The sequence below is a fragment of the Eleutherodactylus coqui genome, chromosome 1 (assembly GCF_035609145.1).
Source record: "Eleutherodactylus coqui strain aEleCoq1 chromosome 1, aEleCoq1.hap1, whole genome shotgun sequence".
Lineage (NCBI taxonomy): Eukaryota > Metazoa > Chordata > Amphibia > Anura > Eleutherodactylidae > Eleutherodactylus > Eleutherodactylus coqui.
This window is the reverse complement of record NC_089837.1, coordinates 93556817-93579872: the sequence shown is the minus strand read 5'-3', so window position 1 is coordinate 93579872 and position 23056 is coordinate 93556817. Positions and strand designations below refer to the sequence as shown.

Here is a 23056-nt window from a genome sequence, read left to right as displayed (position 1 = left end):
GGCACTATATAAATAAAGGTGACTATTTTTGCACCCCAGCTTCAATGTTTTCTCATGGAAAGAAAATGTTGCAAATGACCTGGCAACCACTGCAACATTCTAGCATGGCTACATTTGTTACAGTGGCACGCGGAATTTGAGGCGCAAGTCATATTAATGTTGTGGCTTGTGGCTTGCTGTGGCACCCAAACCAACAACTTACATTTGCATGCAGTTGTTTGCAGTTAATAAATATCTTTAAATTCATTGGTACCTTTTGTCTGCAAGATCTGTCTTATTTCCAACCAGCATTATGATGACATCACTTCCTCGCTCTGTTCTGACATCATCAATCCATTTGGATGTTTGGTGGAAGGAATTCAAATCTAAAAAATATGAATATCAGAATTAGAAAAGTGATTAAGTGGAGAGTCGTAGCTTGTATTTTGATATTGTAATGTTTGCAATGAAGAAATATCATACGACTTACCTTGTAGCCAAGTATCCATGGAAAGCAACTAGCATGGATGTTAAGAATTTTGGTAGACTTAGAAGCCAGTTGTACCTACAAAGGGGTCATCTTCATGGCCTTATTATGGCACTATAGGATCTGTGGGCACATGCTGTACCTCTATATGTCATGCAAACTTCAATTTCTTACATTAGCTATGAGTATACAATTAATTGTGATATGTTTCACTGCATACCCTATTACAGGTGTTCTCCCCTAGAAGTATGTGCTGTATAGAACCACTATATAGAGTATTGCAAAACTGTAGAGACTCCATGTGTGGAATATTTCTGCAAGATTTCTGCAAATATGCCCACCGCTACAGAGTGTATCTCTACATGAACCAGTCAAATTTCGGGCTACTGCGCATGGGTGAAAAAAAATATGCAAGAAGACAGGTCCTGCCCTATCTTTTATCACATGTAGACAAAAACACGGACGTCTGTTTAAGCGCTTAAATGGGTTGGCTGCCCTCTTTTCCTCTGATGACCTATCTTTATGGATGGGTCATCCAGTAGTTGATGGATGGGAGTCTGCTGCTCGGGACCCCCCATCCATCAGCTAGCCTGGCCAGGCTGGACGATGTCATCAGCAGACCGGGGAAGAAGTGCGAGCACCAGCTTTACTGCCATTAAAATCAATATGAGATCCATGCCATGGATCTGAGGGAAAGCAGGTGATTTTTTAAAAACAGGGTAGGCGCATGCGCGTGCCACGCCACCGGCATGCCCAGATGCATCCACCGTACAGGATCCGGACAGGTGAGTAGATGTCTTTTTAGGCCTTATGGCTGCGGGCACGGGTGGAAACCGCTGCAGGATTCCACACTTGGAAACCTTGCGGGGACATGAGGCCTTACTCTGGTGTTGCTGATTTCTGCACCATAGCCTGCATGTATAGGCGTGTCTTGCAGAAATGTTCTGCATGTGTGAAAGGCCCCTTTCTCATTCATTTTCTTCATGTCAATTTTTTTTTGCTTAATGAACGAACGGTTTTCTTCATTCTTTCGTTATCGTATTGCAAGACCCGGAATTTTTTATTTTTTCATTGACATAGCTGTTTTAGGGCTTGTTTGGGTTTTTTTTGTGGGAGGAGTTCGATTTTTTTAATTCCCACTACTCTGGAGTACATCTTATGTATTGCTTAACGATTACATGTTTACACAACTAAAAACAGTTTAAAAAAAAAACTTTTTTCTGTTCCTGCATTGCAAGGCCCACTGCATTTTTGTCACCGACAGGGCATGTTTTTGTGGGACAAAAAGTTGTTGTCATTGGTGCCAAATGAATTTTTTCTTCCGTTGCTTCTTTATCTTTCTCGCGCATCAAACTACTAACGACCACGTAACCGTGAATATGTATGTTTGTGTGTGGGTGCTTCTCATGCTCCGCCCCTGGCAACATCATTGCTCTGCCCCTGGTGACATCATCGGAGGTCCTACAATATATATAAAACACAGAGCCTGACCGACAGAAGAACAATAAAGTTAGGGCTCTTGGAAGGGGAGGACAAAAATAACAAAATGAGAATACAACTAAGCTGTTATTATCTCAGACACAACTCAGTGGTCCTGACAGAAGACACCGACCCACCGCCATCACAGAGTTCCAGTGGCCTGAAGGACCTGTGGTGACATCACTGCTGTGGGAAGAGCTATTGTACAGGTTGCTAAAAGAGATCGGGTGGGCTGAAGGACCTGCGGTGACATTACTGCTGTGGGAGGAGCCATTGTAAAGTTTGGTGAAAGAGACCCGGTGGGCAGTGATGTCACTGCTGTGGGAGGAGCCATTGTGCAATTTGGTAGAAAGTACTGTATAATGGATAAGCTGACAGTAGCCACCAGGACCTCTGATGACATCACCATCATATGATCACCTGTGTGGGTGGAGTCAGGGATCACATGACCAGGGGCTGATCACTGTATCCAGGAGCCCGCTGAGCTGGTGATGTCTGGAAATCAGCATGGATGTACCACAGCTGTGTGTGTGAATCAAGATACATGTAGTAGAGCTGTGTGTCTGATGTGTGGGGATCATGATGGATGTACCATGTAGCAGAGCTGTATGGCGCATTGCGTCACCAGAAACACTGGTACTATAATTTCCTAATAATTACTAGTAGTTAATACTGCACGCGGGAAAGATAGGGCGGGGCCTATCTTCCCGCTCTTTTTTTCAAACTCCTGCGCTACATTGCAGAGTATGGACGGCCAGCAAAAAAACAAAAAGCCATTCATGGGCAACTACATTCCGTAGCGGCGAGCATGGTAGCGCATACGGCCGTGTGAAACTGCCCTAACATAGTACACTGCACCACTTACGGTATTTACAAAAGAGAGCCATGATACGGCATGACGCCTAAGACCAATAAAACAATAGAATCTTAAAGAATGATTGAAGACCTTATGAGAACTGGGATTGGTATATATATATCAGTTGTCAATCAGCTATAAGAAAGAAATCTACATAATGAAAACCCTACTAAGAAGTTTATGAGCAAACAACAAATCTCAGTGTCAGTTGATACTGTGGCAGCACCAATGAACATTGCTTGCCTGCTTGCCGTAATTACAGTAATGTGTCTTCTTGCTGCTAACGCACACACGCCTGGATTTGTGATCACAGCTCTGAGGAATGTGATAAGAAAGGGATTTAAACATGCTAACAAGATGCTAAAGAACCGCTAAATAGCAACTGTTAATTTTCTAATGGACTGATAATGTTTCTGTGATTTGAGAAATGAGTTTGCCCGCAGGGGGCCTACAGCTAGACACTGCAGTGATCACCAGCGCCTGCAGATGGCAGCACACCCACTCTGTGCCCAAGAAAGTAGCACATACTGGACGCCATCCTAATTGAATCCTGCAAACCTCCCCTAACAACCTTTCTTCTTCTCTTCTTATCCTGGTCACAAGCTGAATGTTAATTATCAGGCTGGTAAGTGAGCGCTATTAAGCTTACGCGATCATCTTAATTATGGATGAATTCTTGCAAAAATAAACACACAAAAAAAAATAAACTTCTTTCCTTCTGGAATTAGCACTTTGCATGTATTACTAGCAAAGTCACCAAATGCAAATAACTTAGTGCCGGTCTGCAGTCAGGGAACCACAGTATCCTTAAGGCCTCTTTTTTACATGGGCGTTGCAACTTTTCGCCACCAAGTTGCGGCTAAATCTCCCGTTTTCAACCCTATTCACATATACGCTTTAGCCCGGCATTCCGTGGGCCGGGAGAAAGACTGCTAAGGTCTCTCCCCCTCCCCTTGCTGGCTGATAGCGGCAATAGAAGCTGCCATAGAAGCCTATGGGAGATGCCAGCAAGGGAAGGGAGTGGAACTTTAGCAACACGAGCCACTGCTAAACTTCCACCCCCTTCCCTTTTCTGATGGCTCTCATAGGCTCCCATAGGATTCTATGAGAACAGCCGGCGTATTCCGGCAATGACCGTATGTGCTGTCTTTTCTGTCCGTAAAATCACCCATCTGAACAAATGCATTGGAATCCAATGCTTCAGATGGTCGCGATTTTCAGTTGGCGATTTATTGCGGCAAAAGAGCCGCAATGAAACGCTTGTGTGAAAGAGGCCTACAAAACGAATGTATGTGAAGCCCATGAGTCCCTATGGGCTCCTTCACATTAACCCCGTTTTGTCTGATGCTATGTTGCTATTGGTTTATTGAGCGCTGCATTGCTTGGCCGCAGCACTCGAGAACCAATCAGAGCCAGTGCTTCCTGGAGGCAGGATTTATGAACCCCCTAATCAGGAAGCAACACCTGAAGACTGCAAACAAGTGTGCCGGAGCTTCGGGAAGAGAAGTGCGGCACAGCGAACAGCGCAGGTTAGGTAATGTATTGTGTTTTATTTTTTTTAGAATGCAACTGGGACTTATTTTTAGGGTAGGGCTTATATTTTAAGCTTCCCCGGAAAAATCCTGTCAGAAGAGTGTGATAAAATCACAATATCACCACGAGAAAACACAGCAAAATCGCACAGAAATTGTGGGAATACAGCTGCAATATCACTGTGATGTTCTTGTGGCAATATCGCTGTCGCCCGTTTGAAAGAGGCCTAATACAGAGAGTCATATATATGTGTACAAAGTCCTGGTAAAATGGCTGTCAGCTGAATGGACCCCATTATAGTTGATGGGGTGCGTTCAGGACTGTTCAGCTCTTTCGTAAGATGGATCCCTTTGGCCAAGGGATTCCCCTTTTCTGCTCGGAGCAGGAAAATAGAACCCCTGACACAGATGTAAAGGCATCCTAACTTATGTTACAGCAATTGTTTGCAGATGCATCAAGGGCGTAAGACCCTAGTGGAGTGCCGTATACAGTTCTCCTTGAGTTGTACATTTATACTGCTCTAACAATTTAGGAAACGCTTAAGCATCACAATGTAACCCCAAGTCACTTACACTTCAGGGATAGAAATCTGTCCAGTTAGGAAGCAGAAGTAATTGTGAATCAATTCACCTACTTTAGTGCAAATGGAAATGACAACAGGAGCACCGGAGAAGCAACAGCAAGACACCTCCAAGACGGGAATGTTTTTGCAGCTGATGGCCACAGACAATTACTCTCTTCTTATTCTTCCCAACCGATGCTTCTCCAGTTTTGCTAGAGTCCTTGTCACTATTGGTAGCATGAGGCGCTATCTGCAGACCAATCAGGTTGTACATATAGTCCTGCTCCTCTAGGATGCCACATCCATATGTGGTGTATCTCCCAGCACAGTCTCAAGAGCATGGAGCAGATAGCAGTGCAGCGTCCGAGGAGCGGACCCACAGCCGAGGAGATAGTGGGGTAGCTTGAGGCCTTGCCACGGGGCTCTACCATTTCCTCCCCTGGGGGTAGCATGTGACCCAACCAAGTTACCGCTGGGGGAGTTTCACAGGGTAACCCACGATTCAGTTTACTTTTATTCATTATCGTCACTGCTAGGTTCTCTCAGACTAATTGGTAGAGACTCATTCTCTCTTGCAGAACCTCTTGCAAAAACATTTCCATTGCATACACCTTGCAATCACATATATATAACATGATCACGTGACACACAACAAGATACATTTTCCAGACATAACTCAGACGTTAACCCCGTTCAGTCCTGCAGAGGTGCAATACACTTCAAATTCATGCAATATAGAAGACACTGACAACACATAGGCACAAGACAAATGCATTCATACTTATGGAGGAACCCCGTTAACTCAGGGCCACTACATCAGAACACAAGGAGAGCTTGACAGGGCCATAGTAGGGCATCAACCCAGCATTAGGACAGGTTCCAGGAAGAACAGGAGAAGCCTTACAAAGTGAAATCCTGGGGTTACTAGTCTGCATGTAATCTGACTGAACTGTAAGAAACACACTCCATGAATGCGGCATGTGAGCCCAATGATCTGTAATGGAACATGAGCTCTCAGCCCAGCACCATGCAGTTTGATTGGCAGGTCTGCCATTGGCACCGTTCTCTTCATAGATGAAAGCAGGTTCACACTGAGCACATCTTTCAGTCATCCAGGTCCAATGTGTGATTTAATTCGGTAATTTTACTGAGCAAAGCACACACTGATTTTTTGGAACCCTAATTTCTTTCTTGCAGAGAGGTTACATCCAACCACTTACCCCGTATTTTCTCAGATTCACTCCCAAGGAACCTCCTTTCCACTTGTAGAGATTTTCATAACACAGGGAGCCTTGCTTACTCCCATTTGTCTGCAAAGCCTAAATTAGTGCACTCTCGCTCTCTGTTAAGCCCTCGCTCTTTGCTGGTCCACTGGCACTGTCTCAGCTATACCCAACAGCAAGGGGGTCTTTTACAATTGTAGTCTTCTCACTGATTGCCATCAGTGCATCAACTTCTATTCTTTTATAAACTACATATGACTATGCTTCACGAAAATATGTGTTTGGAGTACAGTATAAGCCTCTCCTATAGTATACACCCAGCAGAGGGCCATATAGGTTGTCACTTGTAACATGGCGCCATAGCCAGTTATCCTGCCACTACATCATCGGAAAAGACCAACCATAATAATATATCTTATTACACAATGAAAGAAATTGCAGGCAATAAACAGAGAAGAGGGTGACAATCCTCACACCCTTATCATAGCAAAAACAAACTGCTGACACCCCACTCTTGTGGGAGCACAATGGCAGCAATACTGGTTGTTAGCTGGCTTATAACTAAGAAATAGTGTAATAGAATTTTGAGCAACTTGAGCTGAAGCAATATTGAATATTGAAGCAATAAGCTTAATATTGAAGCATTAGGCCAGCTGTCCATGGGCATAGCGATATACCGTCACGGATTTCCGCCGCAGGAAAATATTTTGTCACTATGATTTTCACCGCAATTTTCCGTGATGAACCTATCACGCCGTGGACAGGAGGCCTTAAAGAGGTCCTCCAAAATTAGCAAAAATGATCTACCACTCATGTCCATGGACTATGTCTGCTATTACAGTTCATCCACATTTAAAGCGACCGTCCAGTTTCAGTCTCACCGGGTATATTACCTGCTCTTGTTCTTCTCTGCTATCCCTCTGCTTCCAGGTCCTGTTTTTGGCCATCCAAGATGGCTGCTGCAATTTACTATCTACTTAATGCACACTGTTCTCCGATTGGCTAGCGTGGATCACATAAGCAACTCTGGCCATTCAGAGAGCAGGTATAGTGCATTGGTAGTCTAACACTACCAATGCAGTGTGGGGATTAGGTAGTCTGAAGATTGTGGTGACCATCAAGGATGGCCAAAAACCAGACATGGAAGAGGTGGATCAGAGGGATAGCAGAGAACAACAGGTAATTTACCCCCCTCAAGTCTTGGGATAGAATTTTGTCCCAAAACCAGAGGGCTGCTTTAAGGAAATGAGGCACAGGTACTGTTGATGGACATGAGTGGTTCTGTTTCTGGAAAAAAGCAGACCCTATTTTCCACTCAACAGTACAGATGTTCGGCACACTATGCTACAATGTCTCCATAGTGCACGGAGCCTGGCAATGTCACATCTGTATATCCTAAACAATATATGTGAATAATGTAATTTTAATTAATAGTATGAATGATAGTATTAATCAATTAGATATAAGCAATATAACTGAAAATGTAATAAATACATAAGAAAAAACTTGAGTCAAGCTTCACATATTTTCAAACTGGCTACCCTGCTATGGTTAAAATTATGTATACTTAAAAATGTAGTCAACTGGGAAATGCCATTGCGGTCACCATATTGACTGAGATTACACTGAGCTGCGCACACATTTACATGGTGAAAACTAGAATATACTTACTTGTAATGTCATAAACTACCACGGCCACAGTGGAGTCTCGGATATAACTTGGGATGAGGCTGCGGAACCTCTCTTGTCCAGCCGTATCCCAGAGCTGCAGTCTGACCTGGGACAACATAACAAGTGATAGAAGAAACAGCAACTTCTTCCTATACTATCTCATATGAGAATGAAAGTTGGCAAAGGGATATGCTATCTCATAAATATCTATCTTCTATCTATCTATCTCTCTATCTATCTATCTATCTCATATCTATCTATCTATTTCCTATCTATCTATCTATCTATCTATCTATCTATCTATCTATCTATCTATCTATCTCAGGGTGAAGTCACACGAATGTATATCGGCTCGGTTTTTACGCCGAGCCGATATACGTTGTCCTCGTGTGCGGGGGGGGGGGGGGGAGGATGGAAGAGCCAGGAGCAGGAACTGAGCGGGATGGGGCGGGGCTAAGTTCTGCGAATTAGCCCCGCCCCACCTTTCCCCATTGCAAATAGTGCAGAGGGGCGGAGAGGAGGCAGAGAGGAGGGCGGGAGCTCAGTTCCTGCACTTGGCTCTTCCATCCTCCCCCCCCCCCCTGCACACAAGGACAACGTATATCGGCTCGGCGTGAAAACCGAGCCGATATACGTTCGTGTGACTTCACCCTCATATCTATCTATCTATCTATCTATCTATCTATCTATCTATCTATCTATCTATCTATCTATCTATCTATCTATCTATCTATCTCATATCTATCTATCTATCTATCTCATATCTATCTATCTATCTATCTATCTATCGAATAATTACAAAACTGTCTTAAGGCCTATTTACACTGGACGATTATCGCTAAAACTTCTCTCATCGGCGATCGTTTTAGCAATAATCGGTGCGTGTAAATGACCTAGATTTTAGCAATCAGTTTTATCAGTGGTTCTCCACAGGGTGATAGCATTGTCTCAACCCCAGTGGAGAACAAAGGATCTGAGCACAGCTAATAGCCTGAGGCTATTAGCATGTGCTCAGTGAAGGTTTCATTAACATATATAATTGGCATTTAAGTACCTGAAAAGCTACTTGAATAACAATTATTTTAAGCAAAATAATCGCTCAAAGCGGTCACTCAAACTATCATTTGAGCGATCTGTGAGCGATTCTCTGCTCGTATAAATGATTTACGGTTAGGCGGCCTGCAGACGGGCGGAAATTCCGCAGCGGGATTTCCGTCGCTGGAAGCCTGCATAGGATTGCGTTAACAAACGCAATTCTATGCAGATGGACGCGGTTTGGCCGCACAAAACTACGGCATGTCACTCACAAGCCGCCGGCTCCGGTCTGCGCATGCGCCGGCTGCCCGGCAGCCGGCACATGAAAGATCCGGAGCTGCGGGGCGCGGGTAAGTACGCGCTCCTCCCTGCAGGCGCTTGGGTCCGGTCCCGCGGCGAGAATTCTCGCTGCCGGATCCGACCCGGCCGTCTGCAGTCAGCCTAAACTGTATAAAACTCTACAATAGCCACATAGATATTGACAGTAGGACCCATTGTGTAACTTCTTGATGTAGACCCTTGTCTTGTCTTTGTAGAACATTTCCAATGTTCTGGCAACAATGCTTCATAGTTTTATACACAACCGAGTATAGTGTAAAAATATTACTAGTTGTCATGGATTAATTCATACTTTTGGTCTTGGAACTAAAGTATTCAGAGAATGCAATGTTTTCCCGTTACTTTTCCTGAAGCTAGGCACTGATATAATTAATAGCTTAAGAGAAAGAAAAATAACCTGGGTAGAGCACCCCGTAGGGAAACCTAAGGTGGAAATGGTGCTGGAATTAGGAGAGGTGATAAGACAATTGTATAAAAGGTGCTGCCAACCTAGTACACTGGTCGACAAATGGTCAGGTTAGCATTAGATAGCATGGGTAAGAGTAGTAAAAGGATCAAAGACTCTGGCACCACCATGCCAGTGGTGAAGATTCTATTGGCCGAGGGCAGTAAAGAGCTGGCCTACCCTCAGCTGCCATTATCTTTACCTATAGCCAGCCATGTTCCTTATTGCCTTTGCACAGGGGATTTGAATGCATACTCATATGTTAACCGAATTGTCTGATGAAATGGTCTGTGAACCTCAAAAAATGTTACCTGCTGGTTTTTAATAAAACAACTTCATTTTAATCCACACGCTTGGTTCCACTCCTCCTCTGAGTTGATATTTACCAACAGGTTACATCAGAGTCCTATCTCCTTTGACTGTTCTTCACTAAGCTAACATAATTAATAGAAACCTGGTAACCTTTCTTTGTGGCATATTTTGTGAGATTATAGTCTCTAGCAATTACACATTTATTGCAAGTCCCGATATCACTCTAAAGATGCACTAAAAGGGGTTGTGCATGGTTAGAAAAACATGGCTGCTTTAATGCAAACACCACGCCACTCTTGTCAGTGGGTTGTTTCTGGTATTGCAGGTCATCTCCCATTCAATTCAATTCTATGAAACTGAGCTACAATACCACACACAACCCTATAGACAAAGGTGCTGTTATGTTTGGAAGAAAGCAGCCATGTTTTTCTAACGTTGGACAACCCATTTACCAGGGATGTCCAACAAAATCGGAGTTTGCTACATGGATTGTTCTTGGTTCATTTAGAGCAATAGCAGTTTTGTAAGTGATGAGAACTTGCTGTTGGAGCAATATAATCATCAGCAAATATATATTCAGAAGTAAAACCTTCGGACTAACTAGCAAATAGTTTTTGCCCTCGTTGCTTACAAAGATGTTGACTGGTGTGACCCTCAAGCGTAACCAAAAGATAGGCATGGTACAATATATACTGGCTGGGATAACTGTGCTGGCATTCTATTGCCTTCGTTAGTTAAGATTTAACTCTCATTATCTGCGTTCAACAGTTAAAGATTTAGAAAGAAAAAATGGACTCACCGTCCGATCCTCTAAATACATCGTCTTTGACAGGAAGTCTATTCCAATAGTTGCCTAGCCAAAAAAAAAAGAAGGAAAGGATGACATAAAAACTTCACAGTCTTAGGCTGATTGAGAAGGCCTCTATATGCCCATCAGTCTTACAGGCGTAACACTCAGACCTAGCATTACTTATCTGAACCGAATGGTGATCTCACTTGTGTTCAGTATAACTACAGGGGGTCTCAGTATAATGTAATTAAAATTCGAGCTACATAGTGGCTTTCTGAAACTGAGATGAATCCCCACTTGTATTAAATGCTATCGACACCTTTGTGATTGTTCTCAGTGAGATAAACCAAGTAATCTTGTAGATATGATACCTTTTAATGGCTAACAAAAATACATGATGTTACAGCAAGCTTTCAGATCCCTTATTGATCCTTCCTCAGGCTAAAATGGAACTGGTTTGGATGGGTCAATAGAGGATCCAAAAGCTCGCTGTAACATCATGTATTTTTGTTAGCCATTAAAAGGTATCATATCTACAAGATTACTTGGTTTGTCTCACTGAGAACAATCGCACTTTGCTCTACTGGCTAACACGGTACCAAACCTTTTTTTCATCCACACCCTTGACATAGAAAAAGAGTTGTATGATGTTTTGGCTGCAATTTTCATTCCTCCCTGATACGGTTTGGGTTTGTAACCTGTACCTAATTTCAGGCTTTTCTCTTTTAGTGTGTCCCTTCAAGTAACACATGCTTGGTGTGAGTTCTATGTAGTCAGGATAATGCTGTCTTCACTAGCTCTCTTATCTCAGCACAGCATCATTCCTGTACTGACTTGTCCTTCTAGAGCCCATATGGGATCTGTTCTACCTGATACGGAGTGTGCGATCCACTCCTTGTAGTTTGCCATGAATGGTCTCCTTTCTCTCTATAATCATACACAACCTGTAGGATCTCTTCATCCTCCCACTGCAAACTAGCTTGTATTTGCTTTCCTCTTTATGTACAGCCTGTATGATCTGCCCTCCATGATAACTCGGATGCTTCTCGCTCTCACCATACTCTAATCTTTCATGTACCTGCTTTTTCTCCTTCTTGCTGCTATTTCTAATGGTGGCTTTACACGAGCGTGTCTCAGCATACATGTGTGCGCATTGTGCACAGAATAGAACCCATTGTATTTAATGGGTTCATTCACAATTTCACTTTTTCGCGCGCAAAATAATTGTGACATGCTTTATTTTTGTGTGCATGTACACACCTAAGGGACCGTATGAGTCTATGGAGGTGTGCAAATGTCACATGATTTCATGATCCCCGTGAAATTACACAATGAACTATGCAATTTTGTGGGGAAATAAAAAACACCGCAGATTAATTAGGCTGCACAGCCTTCTAAATCATAGTGTATCCTGCGCTGATGTGAAGGTCCCTGGCAGCGCAGAAAGTACAGCAAACTGTGCTAAGACGCATGCAATAGTGTCCTCTTTAAAGCGCAAAAATTCTCGCTAGTGTGAGCATTTTTGCGCATACACCCATGTGAAGCTGCCCTAACACTAAGAGAAGGGAGGGGGAGAGCAGAGACGGCAAAACAATGCCAGGAACATTGTGCTGTCAGATCTATGTCAGATTCGGAGGCACAGGCAGCTACGTGACTACAGCAGCAAAAAGGTGCTTATTTTTTCATTTCGAGAGCAAATAAACAATAAGAAAAATTTCTAGTTAATCCATCCAGTACGGCTCTAGCCGGACCGTCCGTGATGCAGCAAAGCTCACTGCAGATTCTTTCAGAATTCATTATTTAACAAAATAAAGAATAGGTCAATCAAAAATGTCACATTGGTCCAAAATGTGTTTAAAAAATTGCTATTCCCGATTGACACAATTATATCACAGAGTTCAGTAGAGATGAGTGTCGGTCACTGAAAGCCTGCTTCATGTGGTTTGCTGATAAGTACATAGAACTGCTTGCAAAGGTAGTGCGGTAGTGCAGTGTGAGAAGTGGCCACTGGAGGGCTCAGTAATAGTCAGTTTGGCAGAGAAAGGGTGCCTCTGCTTGTTAATTAGGAGGCACCTGAAAAGGTTTTGTAAAAATGAGGTATGCCTCTCTGCATGTAGCTTCTGAGATTCTAGCACCCAGACTGTGCAGAAGAGATGCCCTTTGTACTGCAGCACAAGTGTTAGTAAAGGACTTTGGTTATGCTGATGTGTTATGTGATGGCAATAGGCCTGTTAGACGCATACATAATGTATAGTAAGAGGCTAGATGGCCAGGTGTTGATTTATGTACTGGATTACTGTCAAGTATGAAATGCTGTAAATCATTGTGACAATCCAATAAAACTGGCAGGTGCCAGATAAAGAATGTTCTGCATGTCAAGTGAGCTACTGAGAGTGTCATCACCATCTGTAGAGGAAAGATGACGTTCTCGGGTTGTGACTAATTCCCTAGAGTCACAGAAGTAATTTTAGAAATAGAACTATAAAAGGGAAATTAATGATGAACATTTTACAAAGAGTTTCCCCACTACAGTAAGTGACCCCTTATATAGGGTATATTACCCCTCTTTTACACTCTCGAGTAAGGCATGACACTCTGCACAAAACCAATCTGAGGGGCTGCTGTGTATTATTAGCACTTCATGTTTTCGTCCGATCTCACACGACCGGATTTCAATTGCGGAATCTGCGATCGTCACCTGCACGGAAGAAACGCGGTATTCCGCACACATTGAAAAAAATGGAACATTTGCATATCCGCTCAAATGAGAGGTTAGCGATTGAGATTTTCCGCAAACGGATTTAAAATCGCAGCATGTTCTATTTTTGTGTGGAATCCGCACGGACAGCTCCCATTGAAGTCAATGGAAGCCGTCCAACCCACAGCCCATTCGCAATTCTGGATAGACCACGGGTACCCGTGTCATCGCTTATCGACAGCGTGTTAAAAACAAATAATTTAAAAAACATCTGTACTGCGCATAACCGACGGCGAGCGTCTGCGGTCATCCGCAATACAGAAAAGCAAAGGTATGAAGGGTCGCCTGCCAGGGTCACATCCGAATTCCCCTGCAGACTCCCACCTGCAGAATCCGGATCACCCATGTGAGACGGCCTTAGTGATCAGACCCTCAAATAAACAGCATCATATGGCATTTCCTAGTCATCTGCGATAATTTATGTTAGGAAATTCTCTTTAAGTCTTTCTCCTCCTTATGCCGGCGGCACACGAATGAGTCGGATTCTGCATGCGGAAGCCCGCAGTGAAACCCTTCTCTGTGCCCGGCCGGTGTCCATGCGTACTTATTTAAAACTTTATTGCAGATGGTTGCGGCGAACCACCATCGGACATGCACAGTACAGATTTTTTTTTCAAGCTCTGCGACCTATCTGCAAAGTCAATTGCAGATAGGCTTTGGGTTAGACGGCTTCTATTGACTTCAATGGAAGCCGTGTGCGGAATCTGGACAAAAATAGAAAATGCTACGATTTTATTTTTGAGAGCGGAGAACGTATGAGCGGACATGCGAATGTTCTATTCTTGTGATGGATGTTGAATGCTGCTGATCATCCGCATGGGTGACGATCACAAATTCTGCAATTCAAATTTGGTTGTGTGCCGTGGGCCTTAAAGTATTGGTGGCAAAAATCAAATTACCATATATACTCGAGTATAAGCCTAGTTTTTCAGGACATGTTTTTATTCTGAAAAAGCCCCCTCGGCGTATACTCGAGTGAGGTAAAAAAAACAAAAAACAACAACAATAAAAAACCTACAATACTCACCTCCCAGCCTGCGTCTGTGTCCCCGGTGCGATGGTCTCCCCGGCGGTGAGGCAAGCTGCTTGAGAATTCTCCCTGCTGTCATCTCCCTGCTCAGCTTTGAATTCTCCCGCCGTAAGCGCTGTGATTGGATCGAGCACCAGCCAATCACAGACGGCGCTCGATCATTCACAGCCATTCAGTGGATGACATCACTGAATGGCTGTGATTAGTTTTATCGAGCGCTAGCTGTGATTGGCTGGCACTCGATTCAATCACAGCGCTTACTTACACAGTGCTGATGGCGGGGTTATGCAAAAAAAATTCTCCCCACTGTCATCTCCGAGCAGGGAGAATTCTCAAGCAGCTTGCTGTACCGCCGGGGAGACCATCGCACCGGTGACACAGACGCCGGCTGGGAGGTGGGTATTTCATTTTTTTTTTACCTAATATATACTCGAGTATAGCTAGGCTTATACTCGAGTCAATAAGTTTTGCCAGTTTTTTGTGGTAAAACCTATTGACTCAGCTTATACTCGGGTCGGCTAATACTCAAGTATATACGGTAATTTCAATACCCTGTAAAGAACCTGAGTCATGTTTCAAGGTTATCAGCCAAACCAGATATATCTATTCAAAGTTGTTGCTCCTTATCAGTAAAGTATGAGGTTCTGGTTGTCTTACGGCCCATTTACCCACGACGAATGTCGGGCAAACGAAACCCGACACTTGTCCCTGCATGTACTCACTCCCGTGCTGCTGCACAGGAGCGAGTATTGTTGGCTCTCTAACAGAGCGGCCAGCAGGGGGCCAGGGCAGCTGGAAGAGATTTCACTCCTCGCTCTCCCCCGCCCCTTTCAATTCACGAACACAGAAACGGTTCAGTACTGAACGGACGCTGTGTTAAGTGAATGGAGAGGGGCAAGGGGGAGTGAGGAGAGAAATCTCCTCCAGCAGCTCCGCTTCCCTGCTGAGTGAGACAGTGCTACTCGCTCCTGTGTAACAGCACGGGAGCGAGTACACACAAGAACGAGTGTCGGACATCGTTTGCCCGACATTCGTCCCATGTAAATGGGGCTTTAGTGAGATTTCATGTGTTCTAAGAAGGTACTGATTTTTCCTGTGGACATCCTACTGATAAAGTATGGAGACTGGTCTTGTCTTGGTATTTTGCCATGTTTTGCCAATTATATTGTTTTCATGGTCACCTTAACACTGGCGAGAATCACGGCCCGATATCCTCCTTGCCATCCAAATGAAACCCGTGGATGTGAGGTGTTTTCAGTTGAAAACAGCCTCGCATCACTGCAGGGATGAAGGGAATCCCTGCCGCAGCTATCTCAGCCATGGCAGAGGATCGCGGATTTCTCCCATTCTGCCGCCGGCCCTATTCAAAACAATGGGCGATAACGCAAAAAGATAGAACATACTGTGATTTGTTTCCCGCATAGCATCGCATCGCGGTGCCATGCAGGAAAATGTTGCTAATGTGAATGAACCCACTCAAAAGAATGGGTTTCATATTTGTGCGTCTTGCACAAATGCACAAATCTCCCACGATTTTCTTGCTAGTGTGAAAACCTCCAAGGCCTTTTTCACACGAGCGTCATTTTGACGCAGAGTAGGCGCATCAAACAATCGCATCTGAAAGAACCAATGGCTTCCTGTGGGTTCTTTTAAATGAACGCTTTTTTGACGCCAATATTTCACTCTGCCAAAAGATATCTTTTCATGGCAAAATACTGGAGACGCCATAGATTCCTATGGCCGCAAAGGGGGGAGTTTAGCAGCGACAAGCGATGCTAAACAATGACAGGTGCCTGTAGTGAGCCACTTCATGTCATTTAGGGTTTCTTCACACTGGCGAGGGCTTCACACCCTGATATCGCAATTGCCACCATGTGAAAGCCCCATGGATAACACTGTGCCCGTTGCCAGTATGAAGAAGCCCTTACATTGTTCTGGTGGCCAAGGGATTTCGGAGCTGCGGCATCAGTGCACTGCAAGACGCCGCAGCAAGCTGTGTAAAATCGCGAAAAATAGCGCGACTTGCTTGCAGCTATTTTTCATTCACGCGATTTTAACTTACGATTGCCATGATTTTTTAGCACAGATATTGGCGCGGTAAAGTCATGTTCGTTTGAAGGAGGCCTTAAGGTGGCTTCACATAGGATGACTATCATCCAAAGAATTACTCAAAAGAGCAGATGCAAGCAACAATCATTCAGTGTAAAAACAGCCAAGACAAGTAGTTATTCACCCGCTAGTCACTAGTCATTTAGTTTCAGATCACATAAAAACTAGTCGCTGATTGATAAAAAGTTGTCCAGCATAAAAAAGTCACAGATGTTCATATTTGAATGAATTCATTTGCATGGAGATTTTCCCCTATAAGGGTGCTTTCAGACGACCGTATATCGGCTGGGTTTTCACGCCCAGCCGATATACCGCGTCTCTCTCTGCAGGGGGAGGAGACTGGAAGAGCCAGGAGCAGTGCACTGAGCTCCCGCCCCCTCTCTGCCTCCTCTCCACCCCCTCTGCACTATTTGCAATGAGAGGAGGCGGAATGGGGCGGGGCTCAGTTATGGGAATCAGCGCTGTCCCTGTCCCGCCTCTCCTCATTGAAAATAGTGCAGGGGGGTGGAGAGGAGGCAGAGAGGGGGCGGGAGCTCAGAGCACTGCTCCCAGCTCTTCCAGCCTCCTCCCCCTGCAGAGAGAGACGCCGTATATCGGCTGGGCGTGAAAACCGAGCCGATATACGGTCGTCTGAATGCACTCTAAAGGATATATCGTACGCAGCTATTTATGTGCGTTCAAAAATCAGGGAAAAAAATTGTGAACATCTGACGCATTGGATTCCAATGTATTGATTCAGATGAATGATTTGTGGCCATGTAAAAAAATAGTACATCAGCGACCGTTTTTGGTTACCGATTTTATACGCTTCGTCTAAATATAAGTCTTGCCCTATCTCTTGCCGAGATACGCTGGAAGCTCCCATAGACTCCAATGGAAGCTGAAATAAAAGGGAGGTGGTCCTATGGACCTCTATGGGGCAATTTAGTGCGCAAATACGCACAAAATAGACCTATTAAAATCAATGGGTTCTAGTCTCCGCATTTTGAAAGCGGAATTTTCACGCACACGAAAACTAGCAAAAGTGGTGAAGCCCTAAGTGGTGTACGTCTGGAAATTCTCCTGATGTACACTCTGATGTACACTGCAAAGAGAACAGTATGAACAGATCCTGATAGCAGGGAAAGTCCCATTTACACGCAAAGATTATTGCTCAAAATTTGTTCAAGCAATGTCTTTTGAGCAATAATCATTGCGTGTAAATGCTACCATCGTTAGCTTTTCGGCCGAATGATGATTTTTAGTTCTGCATAAAAACCATTGTTTGGCTGGTAGCTGATAGCAGGGACCACATGCTGTGATTCTCCATGGGAGTGCTGATAACATTGTATTCAGCTGCAGTACCACAGCAGAACAAAGGATTTGTATGCAGATAACAGACCACCTGGGATTATCTGCATACAGTGAAGGGAGTTTCATTTACATGCAAATGTAGCTAATAAGTTGCTAATGGACATTAGTGCCCATTAGCAGCTTATGCAAAATGATCGCTCAAACTGTCATGCTCCCTATCTTTTGAACGAATTTTGAGTGATCATCTTTGCGTGTAAATGGGGCTTTAGTGTTGCTACTTTTCTTTTCGGTCTTAAAGTTGATATCAGGTAGGACCCATTGGGTTATTGTATATTTGAACCGTCACACCTGTGCAACTACAGTACGTAAAAAATGTGCAGTGTCACACTTACCTGATATGTGTTGTCAAAGCTGTCATACATAAACCTTGTGATAAGAGACGTCTTTCCAACTGTAACATGAGAAAAAAGTTGCATCAGCAATCATTGGTGTCTGATTTGCCTGCAATATCATTGAAGAAAAAAGTTCTGGGTAATTTCGCTTTTTTAGGCCGAATTCAGATGGCCACATATGAGATGCACCCAAGAACCTTGGGGACAGTGCATTTTGCATGTCCCATTCTCACCCATGATATGAGGAAAGCATATGCAATTTGGACCATCGGTATGTGTGATAAAACACTTGTGTGCATATAGTCATAGGCTATTCTAGGGCTGTATGCCGTGAAATACATATCCAAACACATGGATGGAAAATATGGCCATTTGAATAAGGCTTTACCAAACCATTAATGCAATTACAGAAAAGAGACAGCTAAAACCACAATTATTTCTATAGGTTTTCTTCAGAAGACTTTGCATTGCACTGCCATGTCTTAATGTACAGAAATGGGTAGGAAAGGTATGATTGACAACATACAAACAAATATTAAACGTATCAGTAATTTAACTTGTTACAAGAAAACAATTAAACGACTAAACACACAATTCCAAGATATGACATGTCAATTTTCTGATCTTGATCTGTGATCCAGGAATATGATTCAGCCTGGTAGTCATACGATTCTGACCCTGGTACCACATTTCAGTAATGATATGATGTCATAGACACAACAGTACCGATATTTGCCAACCATTGGGGAGCTTTACATATAGGTACCCAAGAGCCGCTGATTAGTGACAATATTATAAGCAGGGGTAAAGCTATAGAGGTACAGAGGTAGCAGTTGCATCAGGGCTCTGATGTCTTTGGGGGTTCAATGGCCCCTCTGCCGAAAGAGAAGATACTACGGTAGGTGCTGATTTTGCATTGTAGCCCAAGAGCTTCAATTTATCTCTCTTGTATTTAGTAACTGGAACTTGCCTGTTCTAGGTGTTCTAAGGAAAGACCCATTTACTAGAAGGTGCTGTCAAGTCATTAGAAAAATCTAATTTGTCTTTTCTCAGTTATGTCTGTTTCTGGAAAAGCAGGAGAATCCAATATGGCTACCATTAGAGATTCTGCAGGTATTGGACTTTCTTAGACCATCAATAACAAATTCACGTAGTTCTACAATCTGACATTCATCACTAAGTCTTCCAAGTTTTCACACGTTGCATTTTAATAAAAACTTTGCCATTGTGTCTTTCCTTGTCCATACTGACTGGGAGGATGCTAGAGAAGATGCTGGATGGAAGAGCAATTTTTCTACAGAGCCTTCCCAGCGTTATCTTGGCTATATATAAAAGATAGATATCTCCCGACTCCATAAAAATGCAAGTTTGATTGGCCTAATTTGACTTTTATGTCAATATGAAGAGGGGAATAAGCAATTGCCAGATATCTCTGGCAGTGTTTGTTCTCCCAGGGGAAACAAAATATAGGGCATGTTGAAATCCAATATGCCAACGTGGAGCTGATCCATTGAGCTGCACACAAGAACATATGTTTTTGGCATACCCTACTCAAGGCAGTTGGATCTGCCCACACTTATCCAATATTTGCAGCCAGTTAATAGTGGGGCCATTGAATACAGTATGTGTGAATTGAAAATACTATTGTATTAGTATTAGTCAAAGGAACATAGATCAAAATATACTGTTAATCAATAATTATGTATTAGTGCGTGATGAAGCCTTATCCACCTAACATTCACGGTAATAGAGATCGGTAATTTATTTGATCAGGCTCCAGCTGTTGTCACTGTCAATGGGTGACGGTAACATTTCATCATTGCAAAACGTAATTTGTAATTGTTGAGGAGCAAAAACTAATGGGAGATGTAATATCAGAGGCCCTATACTCGCTAGCTGCTGTATTCATTGCTCTAAGTAGCCTTACAACAACAAATCTTTTAATTTCACAATCTGCATCTTACCTTGGGCTCTACTGCAACAATACTTAGTTGGGCATAGGACACCCTGTTCCTCTAACCTTTTGTAATCTCTCCGGAAGAGAACAGACTGAGCGAGCTGTGAGAGAAGGAAGCAAATGCAGCAGCTCCACTGCAGAACGCGGTCTAGACCCAATTGGTGAGCGGTACTAAAGCACCCTATGGGCATAAAAGAGGCAGTGCCCCAACTTCTCTTGGATATAAGCTTGGGGTGGCCAGTACTCGGCTTGATTCTGTGAGTTACTAAACAGCACTAGTGAACTTGGACTTTGACTATCCAGATAGCAATATAAGGTAACAAGCACGGTTGCACCTTAGGACTTTTTTGTTCAAATGATCGCAGACAAAAATAGCATTACTGTTATTCTCAGACTAAGAAACTGTTGTACGGCCAGGCCAGACAGAAAGTTAAAGCTGTTAATAAACCATTTAAGTTTGTACAGCTTGGATGTCTGACGACTAGTCCTACACAGAGAACATCCCTGCAGCTATGGAAACCAGCCCCAACATACCGCAGTGGCCCATCTGGTGGATAAGGAGTCACCGCAGCCTTTCCCTTCCTGATCAGCGACTTCCTTTTCATATATAAAAGTCAGAAAGAGCTGCTGAAAGCTGTAAATGTCTTTCTATGCAGAGGACTGGAGCTTCTTCAGGATCCTGTACAGTACACAGTATACCAGGAAAATGACATGGAGGTTCCCTCACCTGGTGACCAAAGGAGCCGCTCATCCTGGCCCAGGTAAAGGTAGTACAGAACATGTGGTACCGCACTGTACTGTAGAGAGCCACCATTAGACAGCCAATCAGTGCATGCACTGCAGTAATACAAATGTTTTACCCGTGAAATGCCCTTACTGATTGGCTGGATCTTCCATCAAAGTGCTTTCCCATAAATTAAATAAACAAACCCATGACGCTTGGAAAAAGGATAACTGTGCCTTTGAAGCAGGGGCATGGGATAGGCCAACGAGGTAAGAGTAGTAACAACATGTGGCTGGGCAAGCGTATAGCTGTGGCTGCTCCCAGGTACTTCATGAGTAGATGGAGTGAAGGGCTGGGGTAAGGGTGTTGCATCGGTACAGACCATATGGCTCACTTTTCCAATACTCCAAACAGAACTAACTCTGGTTTATTTGCCAACTGGACCTTACAGCAGATTCAACATGAATAGGCAATGACCACAGTGTGTTATCGATAGCTTTTTTTGTGCCCAGCGGAGCTGAGACACAGACAGAGACTTTCGTCTTTAGAGTTTGCTCTATTACAGCATCTTCTTGGGCCTGCGCCTTCAGAAAGTATAAGGTGTAGTCCTAGGGGGCAAAAACCTGCTACGTGTCACTAACCATTCCTTACCTTGCTACTTCCTGTCTCCAAAGCCCCTGAGAGCCGCTTCCTATATAAGATCTTTGGTTTCACGAAAAACGCGGTCACCAAAAACATAACCCCTCCTTACCAGTATATTAAAGGAACAAAATTACAAAATAAATAAAAAGCAACAATTGCCACTGACATCACAATCAGCGGTGCCCCATAACATATTTATGCACCTTAAAAAACATCATAACTAATCATTAAACTGCATTACAAAATCAACAACTTAAAACAATCAATAAAATATACTAATTTGACAGAGTATGAAGAGTGACTGAACCTCCAGACAGATGGTACAAAATACCTCTGGTTGTTGTATATACTATTGGAGGTCCATGGGTGCTCTAGTAGCAGATGACTAGTGTGATGGCTCCCCCTATTGCTGCACCACTGATACCTGAAGGCCGCCTTCACAAGGGCAAGATCCAGAATTTGCAGCGTTTACAGTACAAGACGTGTGAAGAGGATTTCAAATATTCCCTTCACTAAGTGCAGATAATTTCCACAATAAATTTGCAGCATTTTTATAAAACGCTGAGGATTCTGATTCCACTGAGGAAGGGTTACATTTCGCAGCTGTTTCGCAAGTGAAAATGTGAGCAAATCCGCACCATTCTGGTTCTGATTTAGCCACAGTGGAGTTATTGAAAAATTGCGGCTGATACTCCATTGAGGAATGTCTGCAGCATTTCCTCCATGTGAGAATGTGGTCTTAGGGTGCCTTCCCACTGGCGTTGCCGATTTTCGTGTGTGAAAAACGCAGCGTTTTTCGCGGCTTTTTCGCGTTTGTTTCGTTAATTTCCATTGACAATCATGGGTGCATTAAAGGGGTTGTCCCGCGCCGAAACAGGTTTTTTTTTTTTTCAATAGCCCCCCCCGTTCGGCGCGAGACAAACCCGATGCAGGGGTTTAAAAAAAAAAACGCATAGTACTTACCCGAATCCCCGCGCTCCGGTGACTTCTTACTTACCTTGCGAAGATGGCCGCCGGGATCTTCACCCACGGTGGACTGCAGGTCTTCTCCCATGGTGCACCGTGGGCTCTGTGCGTTCCATTGCCGATTCCAGCCTCCTGATTGGCTGGAATCGGCACACGTGACGGGGCGGAGCTACGATGAGCAGCTCTCCAGCACGAGCGGCCCCATTCAGAAGGGAGAAGACCGGACTGCGCAAGCGCGTCTAATCGGGAGATTAGACGCTGAAATTAGACGGCTCCATGGAGACGAGGACGCTAGCAACGGAACAGGTAAGTGAATAACTTCTGTATGGCTCATAATTAATGCACGATGTATATTACAAAGTGCATTAATATGGCCATACAGAAGTGTATACCCCCACTTGCTTTCGCGGGACAACCCCTTTAAGAGAAAAATAAGGACACATATGCAACTGACAGTTCCTATGTTAAAAATTG

The 23056-nt window shown here is 43.7% G+C and overlaps 1 protein-coding gene across 1 annotated transcript in view; it reads right to left on the bottom strand.

Annotated features, from left to right (window-relative positions):
• Positions 1-23056, bottom strand: part of RAB6B (RAB6B, member RAS oncogene family) — a 57158-nt gene that overhangs the window by 12302 nt on the left and 21800 nt on the right. Inside the window, exons 2-5 of the mRNA XM_066589321.1 lie at positions 18294-18352; positions 10721-10774; positions 7791-7896; positions 254-365 (exon numbers count right to left, since the gene is read on the bottom strand). Of these exons, the coding sequence (XP_066445418.1) occupies positions 254-365; positions 7791-7896; positions 10721-10774; positions 18294-18352 (331 nt within the window). The remainder of the gene's footprint in view (positions 1-253; positions 366-7790; positions 7897-10720; positions 10775-18293; positions 18353-23056) is intronic.